Genomic DNA, 13,306 nt, shown 5'->3' on the forward strand with positions numbered 1-13,306 from the left:
TTCCTCAGTGAAGGTTATGCAGCCCACTTGGCCTCGCTGGAGTTCAGTCTCCATTCACGACCCAAAAAGAACAACTCTCGGATGATCTTGAGAAAAGGCAGCTTTGGCCTCCACTCCCAACCTGAGTTTTTGCGCAAGAGAAACCATCTCCGCAGGACTATGTCTGTACAGCAACCTGACCCACCTTCTTCGAACCCCAAGCCAGAGCGTGCCCAGAGCCAGCCCGAATCAGACAAAGATCATGACAGGCATTTGCCCTCCATTGCTTGGGTTCGAGGTGGAGTTCATAAATTTGAATCTGTTTCCTAGGAAGCTTGGGAATATAGATCTTGGGTGCACCCCCTTAAACTTGTAGGCATGCCTCAAAGATAATATTTAGGCAGCTTCAAACTAAGAGATGTAGGGGGGAACCTGTACCTCGGAGTCTTCCCTGCTCTGGAATCTGCCTTCTTACACCAACTGGGGAACTTCCAGTTTGTTCCTCTTGACACATTTATTGGGAAATTTTAAAATAATCTAAAACGATCGCAAGTGCTTATAACATCAAAGCAACAGGAAATATCTTTGGTTATTTTTTACAACAGATATAATAAAATGTGCAATAAGAGAAAAAGCTGTAACAGGCTGATTTTACTCAGAAGGATTATGGTATCAGCTAACTAGCTGCACCCAAAACAGTATAAACAGTAGGTCCCATAGGTTGCAGAGAAGGTTTACATTTTAAACATTAAATAGTTGTATCTGTTTCCACTTCACTTTTGATAAAGCGATATGCTTGCAAGGGAAGCAGAGGTAGGAACTACAATAATGGGTGGTCAGGATTTGTACAGCAAGATGCTTTTTGGGTGCCTTAAACCCAAGATTTCCTTTCAGCTTACAGTGTTGGTCAGCAGACCCCAACATGGGCACTCGTGTTTGTGTGAGGTGCTGGACATCAAGTAAATGGGAGAACTCCGCTTATGAACCAGATCATAAAAAACTTCATGTTAGAAATAAACGTGTCTGCCACAGTTTGAAGCAGTTAGTGTTGCTGTATACAAAGTAATGTGCAAGTGTACAAAGATCACATTGTTTTGTGGAACTTGGTGACTGTGCAAAATGTGTGGACTACTCTGAGTAAGGAGATGGCTCTGACCATCGCAGTCCAAAATGTATGGACTACTCTGAGCAAGGAGATGGCTCTGACCATCTCAGTCCGAGAGATCCTAAGATGGTAAGCTAAAGGGAGCCCTTTTACTAAGGGATCTGCAAACTTCAGAGCAATCACTTTTTTCATTATTCTAACTAGAATCTTTAAACTGAAGGAGAAAAAAAGTAATGGAATTCCTATGGGGAAATTGTTTACCTTCTCATGCTTTATAGCAACTGCTGTGTTAAGACAATCTGTAGCATTCAGAATTACAGCATTTGAGCTTCAAAGAATGGACGTGCCAAATTGCAGGTGCCAAATAGACATTTTCCTACTGATGTAAATTTCTCTCGGATTTCTCAGTGAACTTACTAGAAGTAAAATGTGTGTAATTTTCCCTAAGTGGTAATATTTCTAAAGTGTTGTAGTTAGTTTAACATAGTAGCAATTTGCAGATTCTTCATGCAGATGCTTCCACTGCACTAAATTCACCAAGAGAACTTTCATGACTGAACTGAAGCATGTTTTAAAGCCTGCAATGAAGTTACAAGTGCACATAAAAAAACCTTTTCTTTAAAAGTTAAAACCAGACTATTGACACTGAGAAAGCTTGAAGTCAATAGGAGATTTCTTTTTCAGGTTGGTTGGTTGGTTTGTTCTTAATTTCAAGAAGTTGGGGCTGAGAGGGTGTCATGCCTTCCCCCCCCTTACTTTCAGGTTTTCCTAGTCTGTAGCTAGACGAGAAACAGTCTCTCAACAAGTCTGTTAGCTAATGATTTTGAAAGTTGATATGTAAACAAGAAATGCAGTGGAAAACTATTAAGACAGTGCAGAAGTAAACCTAAGTCTATACTCCCTATTCACCCAAAAGTTTCAGTGTGCTTTTTGAAGGGCATAGTAATGTGGCTTTTTGCCTTAAAAGGCAGCAAAGTAGCTCACAAATGGAGATCTTTGATTTATTTTTTTACATTACTTGGCAAGATTGTCAGTTACCTATTTCAAACTTCCTGAAAGATCTCTGGCACATCAGTAATTTGTTTTTTATAATGCTTCCTTTAAGGGAAGGGGTAATCCTTGCTGAAGATTTAGGAAAGATACTAAAAGTTTGGTAGCTCACACTAATTAAGAGTAGGTAACTACATTACAGGGGGCTGGGGTTTTATGCTCTGTTGCCAAGTCAGCCAGTTCAAAGCTAAATGAAAGATATCCACAAACTACATTGAAGCAGTCTTCAGGTTTACAAATGCTTCCCCAGTAGTATCACACCTAGTTCTTTAACCCACAAACTTGGAGGAATTATTCTGTGTTCTGTCTTGGCCCACTGGGTGTATAATTCTAATCACATAGTCCTTTTCTTCTCCTATCCTCTGCAGCTAGGAGGAGATTGCACAGGTACACCAGACTCCATCTCCCTCCAGTCAGTTCACTGTTAGCATGCTCCTGCTTGTTAGTTTTAAATAGGTGCGGGAATCCAAGGCTTGTGAGGGAGGAACTCACTAGGCGAATTTTAAATTTGCTGAGGGGACCTAAAAGCAACAGTGATTGATTGCAAAGTTCTTTTTAAGCACTGAGGTGTTGTATAGCATGTCTCCTGACAGTCATCACTGTTCGTGCTGCAAAGTTCAAAGCTAACGTTGCTTTAGCCATCTACCTCTATCATCCAAGAGACTCCAAAATCTATTTTTCGTTTTAAGTTGCTGTAGTAGTAGAAAGGCCTACTTCCTTTCAAAAGAGGGATCTGTGTGCAGTTCTGTGACTGTATTAAAGGAACTAGCGTCTGAGCACAAGGTTAGAGAAATCTCCTAGGTTGTTAAGGTCTCTCTTTTATTCTTGCAGACACAATGTCATTTTGCAGGGTACCATGTCATGAAAACTCTGATTTTGTGTATTTCTGTTAATAACCGGGTCACCTTTACAGTAGTCACTGTGCTGGCTTCTCTTAAGAATATTATGAGCTAATAGTAGTAAAACAAATGCTAGCGTGTGTGCATGATTTAGAGTGGTAACAATTTCAAAGTTTCTACACATGGGATTGAAATCAAGCTGAAAATATTTTCCCTGACTTCGTTTCCTACAATATATGAGAGCTTACGTGGCCTTTGCATAATTCCAACACTACTTATTGCTCAGGGATAGAATGGTTTATCTCCTGATCACATGCCTCCAGCTGAGCACTTTGGCAAACAGTGATACAGGCATTAGCTTGGAGGTTAAGGCTTCATGTTGATTAGGAGCTGATCTTCTGAAACATCAGAGGCCAGATGCATTTGTTTTGAAAGCACTAGCCAGTTGCCACTAAAATGGTAAAACAACTTCTGTTGGAGTATGAACAAGATGAGTGTGATTTTAGACATCTCACAGCTAGGCTGACAGTTCAACAAATATTCTGTGGCAATGGCTGGGGACCTCATGCATGTTGAACCACTAGCTTTTTTTTTTTTTTCCCCCGCAGCTATGCTTTGGGCAATCTCTGAGGTTTGCCTGATGAGTCACTAGATTTATAACATAATTTTTCAATCGTGTTTTTTCTTACAACATTTCCTTCCAGTCAGAGTTTTAGTTACACACTGTCCACATGAAGCCACATGCAGTGGTTCATGGGTATTCAGTTTGCAATTGGATTTCAGTTTTACTTGTGCTTTCACAGCAGGATTATCAGTCCTCCTAAGCAGGCCATTTGCTGAGGATAAGCTTGATCATACAGTCGTCTTATTCTCTGTTTGCAAGTCCTCATTGCTGCAGTTTCTGTGCAGTCAGCACTTACTTAAACTTTATAGGCTATGGAAATGTTAAAGCATACAGAGAAGGGAAAGGGACAGAGAAGTCAGGCAGGAATGGTGGGTGCCCAAGGAACACAGGTTAGACTCATCAGTAGTTTCAGCACCTTTAGTGCCTCCAGTCTGTTACAGAAAAGCACATTCTTTTAACCTGCTGAATGGAGGAAGCATAAGTGAAACTGTAAAACACAAAACTGTTATTCCAGTGGGTGCTAAGTCAGCAGTGCAAGTCCGTGCAAAGTAGGCCACAGTTGGAAGCATTTACTTTTTTTGCCCTATTGATAGGGATCCAGTTTTAAATTACTGTAAAAAAATGGCTGTGATTAATAGCAGTGGTAGACTTATCTGAGATATTGTGAAAACACACCTTCACAACTGTGGTGTTTTGTTTGTGTGTGTGTGTAGCTACTGGAAGACACCTTAAGTGAAGTTTTGGTTCTGCTATCACAGCAAATTTGTAACCAGTATACTTTTTAAGAAAAAAAACCCACAATGATTGTTTATTCAGTTTTGTTGTCTAGTTAGGTAAGTTTGAAAAAAGATATCATTGTATAAAGAGTGCAGAATATTCCACAGACCTGAGTAGTGATATTGATCCAAATCTGCTTATTTATTTTGAATAACTTTTTTTTTTTTTTGAAGTGTTTGCATACACTAGTGCTCTTGGAACAGATTCTTGCTTGACCAAAGTTCTCCTGTTTAGTTTTGTGGCATGGTTTATATATAGTCAGCATAAAATTTTGTTAGGTGTAAAAATGACATGGCATTGATAATTCTTCTCGTTCATTGGGGTTCATGAGAGCTGCCATTTTGATTTGTTTACGTGAACATAGAGTCTTAATTCTTACAGATTACTTCACCTGTTCCTCTAGTACCTAGGGAAGTCACTTCTAAACAAAGTTAAAACTTTCACTGGTCATGTAGAAGTGGAACTATCAGTAAACTAGAGAAAAAAAAAGGACACACCTTAATCTACTATTAAAATAAGCAGAACGACGACACTTTACCTGGAAGCTCCACCATTCCGCAAAATAGCCTTTGTTTGCCATTATTAGTGAACTGAACAAGTTGTCCCATTTATACATTGCAGTCTTTAGGCCAGGGCAGTACTAATGTGTGTATTTACGCAAATCCCCAATACTTAGATCTATTGTATCATCATGTACTTCATGGAATAAATTTAGAAGGGGAAAAAAGATTTTTTTCCTTCTTTCTATATTGTTTCCTGTCCTAAATTTGCTATAAACTTTGTTTATAAGCATTTTTAATAATACCTGAAATCAATAGGTATTTTCAGTTTCTAAAATTTGTAAGTGCAACAATTGTTACTGAACAAATAGGATTTTCCCCACCTTTTTTCCCCACTCTTGCATCTAAGCCACAGAAAGGTGAGTACATCATAAAAGTACTAGATGATTGGAGTATGGACACCTTTTTAATAAGCTCATTGGCTTAATAATGGAGAGAAGAGATTGTACACTGCAGTTTCATAATTCTTCTCATTAGAGCTTGAAATGTGGGATCTGAACTCAAGATTTCTGCATTGAATTGTTCATTTCAGGCATGCAGGGGAGAAAGTGACACTTTCCATCCTCTGGAGCTGGTTCAGGATAGAATTCCCATAAACACAAAGCTTGCCAACTTAACTTATCTATCTCAGTTTCTCTAAGAGCAATGATTCCTCATGTGTTCATAGCTTCAGCAGAAAATGTGGGTTTAACAAGGTAATTTGACTTCCATGATGTTTAATCACTCAAGTGTAAATATAAGTTCCTACAGATGATCCTAAATTCAGTCCCCCATAAAAAATGGAAGTAATAACACATTTTTCTGGATGAAAAGAGCTTTTTTTTTTTTTCAGAAATAAGAAATGGCCTGGAGCAGCTAGAATCCTGTGCCATGGATTCTGGAATTGAAGTCAGGTGTTGGTAGTTCCTCTTTCCCTCATTTTAGTTCAAACCCAAGGTAAGGGGATTACAGTTTACCCCGTATTTGTATTTATCTCAATGAGCTACCTTTGAAACTGGATATAATTGTGGGGGATGGGGGAACATGAAACAAATTTGACAGTTCATTTCTCATTTGTAAGGATGTACAGAACTTATGGGGGGGGAAGAGAGAGAAAGGCAGGTTTATTGTGACATGCTGCGAGATGGTATACCAGAGATTATAATGTTGAAACATAATTTACAGATTAGAAGCTTTAAAGATAAGGTTAATCTGGGAGGACTAGTGTAGGGCCCAGAACGGCAGTCCTCTCACAGAACCCCAAGCCTTCTGCATAACTTATTTTTCTATGTGGGGGAGGGAAGGGGGCAGTCCACTTACACCTGAATTCATACAAGGAAACTTGAAATTGTACATGTTCTTTCAGTCTATAGTTTTATTAAGTGCATACTTTTAAATATTGTTTGTCAGTGAGAAGGTTCTATCTGGTGACAAATGTTTATATTTCTTATGGCTGCCTTGTAAAGATTCAAAAATGTACAATAATGAATTTCTTAATATGAAATAAGGAGTAAGATTTCTACAACTGGTATAGATTTTGATGTGAGCTGGTTTTTAAAATCTTGTAACAGATTAGTCACTTAAATAAAACCTTCCTTACTTTAAGCAAACAGTGTCACTGATTTTCTTACCAGTGATGTGGGAAGTATTAGATCATCATTGTACATGTCCTAGTAGCCAGTGGAAACAGTATAAATAGAGGCTGTTTAATACATCTGACTATCAAAAATAATACTTAGATTGGAGGTTGACTTTTCACAAAACTCAAACCCTCCTTGCTTTTGAAAAGTCATATAAGAAAATATTTCAGTAATGAGACACCGTCTTTGTGAAAGCTTTATAGAAGTAGTTTTAGTACATGCAAAGAATAACTTCAAGCTACTGTTCCATATAGAAAGGTGGTTAAAAAAAAAAACAAACAACAACAACGCAAAACACACAAAAACTACATCAAGAAATACCACAAGCTAAAAGCTCTCAGTCATCTGAAAGCCTGGAAGTCAGGTCTGTTTTCATGTTTCCAGGCCTCATTAACTGTTTCAATATTTTAAAACAGTCTAGCTTGACAAGAAAAAAGAACAATCGGGGGCAAGTTTAAAATCAGTACTTAACACGTACATCAGAACTGAGCATGACTGCTTCCCATATTTATACTTAATACCATTAAAATTTTAGTAGTTCCAGTTTTACTGAATTACACATGCATCTTAAGAATTATCAAGTAGAGCAAAGTTTCCCAAATCAATCTTTTGTTTGAAGGTTCATCTTAGAGCGAATGTAATCTGAGAAGCCTGCACAAAGCTGCTACCATGGAAAACAGCCCTGGCATTGAACTCTAGAAGCTTGAGAAATCTTTGCTTTAGTTTGAAAGATTAAACTTTGTTAAACTGTGAATCACCTACCAAAAAAGGCTTGTCAAATGAATGTTACTTTTTTCAAAAAGTAATTAGAAGCAAAATACAGGTATCAAATGCTTAGTATACTTCATCAAATAAAATACCTGCACTGTGATACTAGCTAATAACAGTAGTTGTAAGAGATTACATTAATTGTAGTAACCAATTTCTGCATATAACTAAAGGACAAATGTTGTATAAAAGCAATGTTTAACTCAACTGCCAAGATGCTATTTAAAGCAGCAGCAAGAAATGACAAAGTTGCTCTGATTTGTCTGGAACCCAACTACTTAAGATAGGATTAGTTAGGCTAGTCTAATAGCAATCCTTAAGGCCATGAATTACAAGTCCTAATGTGGCTCCTCTGTTGTGGCGTGAGTGACTTCACAGAAACCCATTGCCTTGGAATGGCAGTTGTGGTCAGAACTCAAACAATCCACTACTGTTTCATTAACTTCCAGTTAAACATGATGCTTAACTTTTGGTTTGTTCATATACAGAAAAAAATTATTAGGTTTTCAAAATAATGGACCAGTACTTTTACTATGCAAAGTACTCATACTAAAACTCATGGCAATCAGATACCAGTCTAAATACTACCGTTACCTATGATCACCCTTCATAAGTCTGTGGCCCTTGCTCTGGCCATTCCTACTGGTCAGTTCAACATAAGTTTCAAAGTATTTACTGCCTTATGAAAGTCAAATTCAAGATGGACCCTCATCTCAGCAGGAGATAATACACTGTGGTACAATTTTGGTTCTCTTGTTCACTTGAAAAGAGAAAGCAAGGGAAGTCCTGAGCTGCTTTGTCAAGAAAGATTATAAAATGTAATGGCTTGTTCAATATATAGAGTGCACCCTTTCAAGTGCTCCTTTATATATACTCATAAACTAACAATAGTTACAGCCATCTCTGTCGAGGTACCAAGTGCTCGATGGAGTTTCTTTGCTCGCCTCCCGATAGCTTGAGAAAGTTTCCAAGATCAACGCGCAGACTGTAAGTTTTGTGCCATTAGATAGTAGTAGTTTGATACTGCGTTTTGCCTGCAGAAGAACAAGACTGCCATTAGCAGCATGAAGTCAGTAAGGTTAATTAACTGGTTGTCAGGCAAATTGCTGGAAAACTGTTAGATGGGAGCAAGGAACAAGTCTGGGATCTGTACACTTTCACTGTATAACAGTTTTAAAGACTAGCAAGAGAATATTTTGTTACCTTCAGTGAGCATAAATGGCAGTACACAAATTAAGTACTGCAATACTTCAACTAGCAACAGGAGCATTTCTTGTGATGTAATCTAACTCATTAAAATGAAAAACATTAGAACAATACATGGAGCTGGCAACTATAAACAGTTTGAGATCAAGGTTTGTTTCATCATGGAAAAGATGAAAAGGGAGCTGTAACACTAAAACTCATGGCAATTGGATACCAGAGCAGAAAGTCATATGCAAGACTGTAAGGGCACCTCCAAAAAAGTTTATTTCATAGTTACTCCAGTAGTCAACCTACAACCCAGCCAGTGACAGAGCATGTTGTATGCATCTACACATGCAGGAGAACTGGACCAAATTGCTTAGTGGAAGCAGTACACATCACTGTTTAAAGCTTCAGTCAAGCATTTGAAACTGCTCTCATTTTTCCTGAAACATTACAGCAATCAACTTCTTACACCTATCTTTGTTGCTAAAATAGGACATAGTATTCAGGATGTAACTTTCCCTTTAACAAAAGGAACAATTCCAACATAACAGGTGAAGATATTAATGTCACAGTACAGATCTCAGTGAAGGTAATAGAGGCATTTACCTGGTAATGGTTCAATGTATTGACACTAGAAGTGATGTTTAGAAACTTACAGCAAAGAATTCCTGTTCCCATCCATTTAGGTACAATCGCTGTGTTTAAAAATGCCAGCAATACAGGTATCAACTGCTGTTATTGTGATAGCATCGTCTTAACTGCTAAGACAATGCTAGGGATGGAAAAGACAGGCTGTAAAATTAGACATCTCAGGATAATAGTTTGTTCTGTCATGCTTTGTGATCTTCATTAGTAATCAGTGAGAACTGAGGTCGAATGACAAAGACATTAGTACCAGTAGTTTTCTGGTCTGGAATGAGAAAAGCTGCTGTTTGCATAGAAGCCCAACTTAAGGTTCATTGCGAACCCACAAGGTTTCACTAATCCACAACATAGAGGTGAAGTTTCACAACTGCACAATGATCTGCTGTAGCAGAGACAGCTGCAGTGAATATGAGGGAAGAACCCTGTGGTTCTGCATAATAATACTTTAAAAAAGCATGAGTTAAGCCTTTCTCTCTCCAAACAGCAGGTTTTCTCTCCACAGATGCATGCAGGTATAGACAAGGTAAGTGAACAGCTACTTTACCTGGTTGATACTATCTTCAGTTACGAATGAGAGAAACTGTCATATCACTAACAGATGGGAGAATATTAGGAGTGAGATTTAGTGAACTTTCAATGGATATTATGATTAACTTAATACAGGATTTAACCTATAGTTACCTAGAAATGGACCCATTGGTAAAAATTGAATTTTTGGAATTACATAGGATTTTAAGCCCTTACGTCTTTGTAGATAAAAGTATTTAATGCTAAGCCCTCTCTAGAGGTTTTTAGGTGCTTGACATTTAATTATTGAATGCTTGACATCGAATGTTCTAAGAGAGGAAGAGTTTAGGGAATTGCCCTGTGACAAGACTTCTGACCTTTAGTTTTTACTGTCTTAATACGTCTAATTCAGAATGACATAACCTTTACAAACACAGCAGCCTACCACCTCATGGATTAACCAAGGTGTTGTATAAGAGGCCTCTGCATTCTCAAAATTTTTTGAGTTATGGGTACCACGGACTATTTGTTAACATAATGCTATCTAATAAAAGGATTTTCTTATAAATGTGCAGGCACCAATGACAGTGTCAGTACAATGGGATTCCTCCCCCCATCCCCCAGCCTGGATTGGCACCTCTTTTAGACAGAGGCAGGGAGCTACTGTTCTCACACAAGGTCAAAGGTAGGCTCTTGCTGGGAAAAATCTGACTTCCACAGCAAGAAACCTGAAGACAAGGAGAGCATTTGACAGGTTTTAGAAGCTGCAAGTCCAACTGCAGATATAATCTGCACAGGTATGTTGAAGAAAGAAAGGCTCTGCTACATTACAGCTGAGAAAGTTCTGCAACTATTCCTCATCCTGAGTTACAGGAATCACTTAGCCTGCAATTGGCAATGTCCAAGTGGGAAGTAACCTGTTGCTAAAAGTTGAGGGACAGTTAGCGGTATTTACCTCTCCTGTTGCACAATGGCATCATCAAATGCCTGGGAGATATGCTTCAATTGGCAAATCCCTGAGGAGACCAGCTCCAACTCGCAGTCAAACTCTCTGCAAACAGAACAGTCATTACTAAAGATCAAACAGGACAGACTGACTAGGTGTCGCTATCCAAGCCTCTATCCCTGCAGTAACAACTCTAGTTACCTCCAGACTTTACCCAAAGAAGTTTAGGGCTGTAGCAATCATGCTCTTAATTCCACTGACCAACTGCTTCACATCTCCATTCATCCCCAAGATGCTATCTTCCAATTCAAACACTGGGTTCAGATTCACAAGGCTTGGATTCAGCTTCTAGCTTTGACATTTCTCATGTGACTTTGATCAAAACAAAAACCTATGTGTGCATTATGAAGTATTTCCCTAGCTCACAACCCTTTATCTCATTTGTGTTAAATCTCTGAGGCAAGAATCTCTCTACAAAGAGCTCAGCATAAGCAGAGCTATTCCAGGTATCTTTGCAGTACATAAAGCAACTTTGGAAAAGTTAGAGCTAAGTAGAAGTGAGAGGCATTGAGAGCATTTTTCTTTACCACAAGGGCATCAGCAAAGAACTCAGGTATGTCCTTAGTGTCAGATGGGGACTGGTGCTGAGAAACATGGTGTAAACTTACCCAGTGGGAGAATGATTTTTAAAAAGTTCTTGTCACAGCACAAAATTAAGTTTCATGTTTCAGCTTTATGCAGTGCTCAGTCCCTGCCTATACAGGGACATGTAACTACCTTCTTAACTATTGGAACAGCACACCCTTTCAGTGGAATAGGATAGCAACCTTAGTATCTTGCCTTTCACCTTACAAAATACTCTAATAACAGTAATAAAAAAAGGAGTAAGATTTACAAAAGAATGTGGCTTACATCTTTCTGCTGGCAGGAGCAGGTGATGAATAAGGGCTCTTCAGTGCTGCTGCTCTTCTTGATCTCCGGAGAGAGACAGCATCTTTACCAAGCCAGGATGAGAAACCCCTCCATTCTCTATATTCTGACATCCTTGCTGGCCCAGGCAAGGCTCTTCTGCTGGATCTTGGAGTGCCTTTGGAACTGGCTGCTGGAGTAACACTCTTCTTATGGCAAGGGGTTCGAGGTGTAGTACTTCTCTTCTTGGTAGAACTGGTTGCACAGCTTCTGCTGATGGATTCAGCTGGAAAGGTCACCATTGAGTGTACTGGGCTTTGGCAAGACTTCTGTATTTTCTGAAAAAAGCATTAGACAGACATGTTATGCTAAATGAACTCGATTAGTCTTTCTGGTTCCAAACTCTAGGCAAGGAACATTTGAGCTGAATCCCTAGCTTTCATTCTCATATCAGGTTTAGTCTAGCATGAATGCTTCTCAACCCTCTGTACCCATTTGTGTTGGAGGAATCATTTGCTCCACCAATCCCTGGAACTTGTCAAGGACTTCAGCAGGCATTGGAACAGAGCTCCTGCTGCTCTTATGCAGCAAAGAGCCAGCCTCCCTAACATACAATTAATGTGGTTAAAATCAGAGGTCTCCACCAAAGGGAAGTGCAAGTTCGAGTTTGGTACCCTGCTACCATCTAGCATTTTTTGTCAGTCCAAATTTAGATTGACTGTAATGAAGAACATGCTCATAAATAGTATGGGTACAGGAAAAGGAGTAAAGAAAAATAATAATCCAAAGGGCTACACATTTCTCAGAAACAATTCTTTGCAGGCAATGGTGGTCTCTATCCACCTTCCTCCTTGTGAAGGCTGCTCTGCCATACATGATGAAATACAGTAGGGGAAAAGCATTTATTTAGTAATAAAAGCTCTGATGAAACTATGTCTCATATTTCTTCTTTTCACCTTCCTCCCTGTTCTGCCAGATCCATAATTTGCCTGTCTATACTTCAGCAAGGATATTAAAGATTTCACTAGTTAGTAGCTACGAGACAACCATTACGGTGTGCAAGTGTGTGGAATAGACTCTCTGGAATACAGCATTCTGTACAGAGTCCAGAAATCTTAGTACTGAAGTTGAAGCAAAAACTAAACTCTATCCATGCTCCACTACAAAGGCAAAGTACCTGGGACACTGCTCCAAAAGCATTTTTTGCTGTTCTTTTAATACTCTGAAGAGTTTGGCACTTCTGTCTTGCTTCCAGACTTTCCCAAGTTGGGGTCTTATGAAAATTCAGCTCTACTTGCTTTAATGGTACTCGCTTCCTTAGAGACATGCGGATGGTATTGACAGAACTCAAAGAAGCCCTTCTCTTGAATTTGTCGGGTACAGGGCTCTCATTCTCATCGAAGTCTGCTAGGAGCTGGTGTTTCCGCCAGGCCATTGTTGCCTTGACATTTTGGAGCACAGATACCATCTTGTTCCAGTTCTTAGTCAACCTTATTTCTAAAACAATCAGAATGAGAACAAGAATTAGACAGAACAAGGTACAGAGCAGTGTGAAAAAGGAGAAAAGGAAATTGCTATACAATAAATTCAGTTACATTTGCCTGAAACAACAAAGTTAGAGCTGAGCAGACTTTTACTTGGAGGCTTGAAGGAGAACAGCATTGATTTCTACAGCTGTTTATGTCTGTGCATGTCCATGAAGAAGTCTTATACTGCATTTCCAGCACTGGACATCAGACCTGGTAAGCTGTGAGACTCAAGCTTGTGAGGTAGCATGCTCTGTAAC

General features: G+C 39.0%; 3 protein-coding genes across 9 annotated transcripts in view; 2 read left to right on the forward strand and 1 right to left on the reverse strand.

The window, feature by feature from the left end:
- The window catches only part of PITPNM3 (PITPNM family member 3), a 147,625-nt gene extending 141,101 nt beyond the window's left edge, over positions 1-6,524 (forward strand). For 3 of the 4 annotated variants that reach the window (XM_076354776.1, XM_076354780.1, XM_076354779.1), the window contains exons 20-21: positions 1-277; positions 5,768-6,524. In XM_076354776.1, the coding sequence (XP_076210891.1) occupies positions 1-277; positions 5,768-5,838 (348 nt within the window). In that variant the 3' untranslated portion in view covers positions 5,839-6,524. The other variant, XM_076354777.1, reaches the window with a different exon arrangement.
- The window catches only part of FBXO39 (F-box protein 39), a 19,629-nt gene continuing 12,151 nt past the window's right edge, over positions 5,829-13,306 (forward strand). For all 3 annotated transcript variants that reach the window (XM_076354782.1, XM_076354781.1, XM_076354783.1), the window contains exon 1: positions 5,829-5,871. The gene's annotated coding sequence lies outside the window, so the exon portion shown is untranslated. The remainder of the gene's footprint in view (positions 5,872-13,306) is intronic.
- The window catches only part of PIMREG (PICALM interacting mitotic regulator), a 7,303-nt gene continuing 1,289 nt past the window's right edge, over positions 7,293-13,306 (reverse strand). For both annotated transcript variants that reach the window (XM_076354789.1, XM_076354788.1), the window contains exons 2-5: positions 12,698-13,017; positions 11,524-11,858; positions 10,621-10,716; positions 7,293-8,356 (exon numbers count right to left, since the gene is read on the reverse strand). In XM_076354789.1, the coding sequence (XP_076210904.1) occupies positions 8,296-8,356; positions 10,621-10,716; positions 11,524-11,858; positions 12,698-12,988 (783 nt within the window). In that variant the 5' untranslated portion in view covers positions 12,989-13,017 and the 3' untranslated portion in view covers positions 7,293-8,295. The remainder of the gene's footprint in view (positions 8,357-10,620; positions 10,717-11,523; positions 11,859-12,697; positions 13,018-13,306) is intronic.

Source organism: Aptenodytes patagonicus, chromosome 17 (assembly GCF_965638725.1).
Source record: "Aptenodytes patagonicus chromosome 17, bAptPat1.pri.cur, whole genome shotgun sequence".
Lineage (NCBI taxonomy): Eukaryota > Metazoa > Chordata > Aves > Sphenisciformes > Spheniscidae > Aptenodytes > Aptenodytes patagonicus.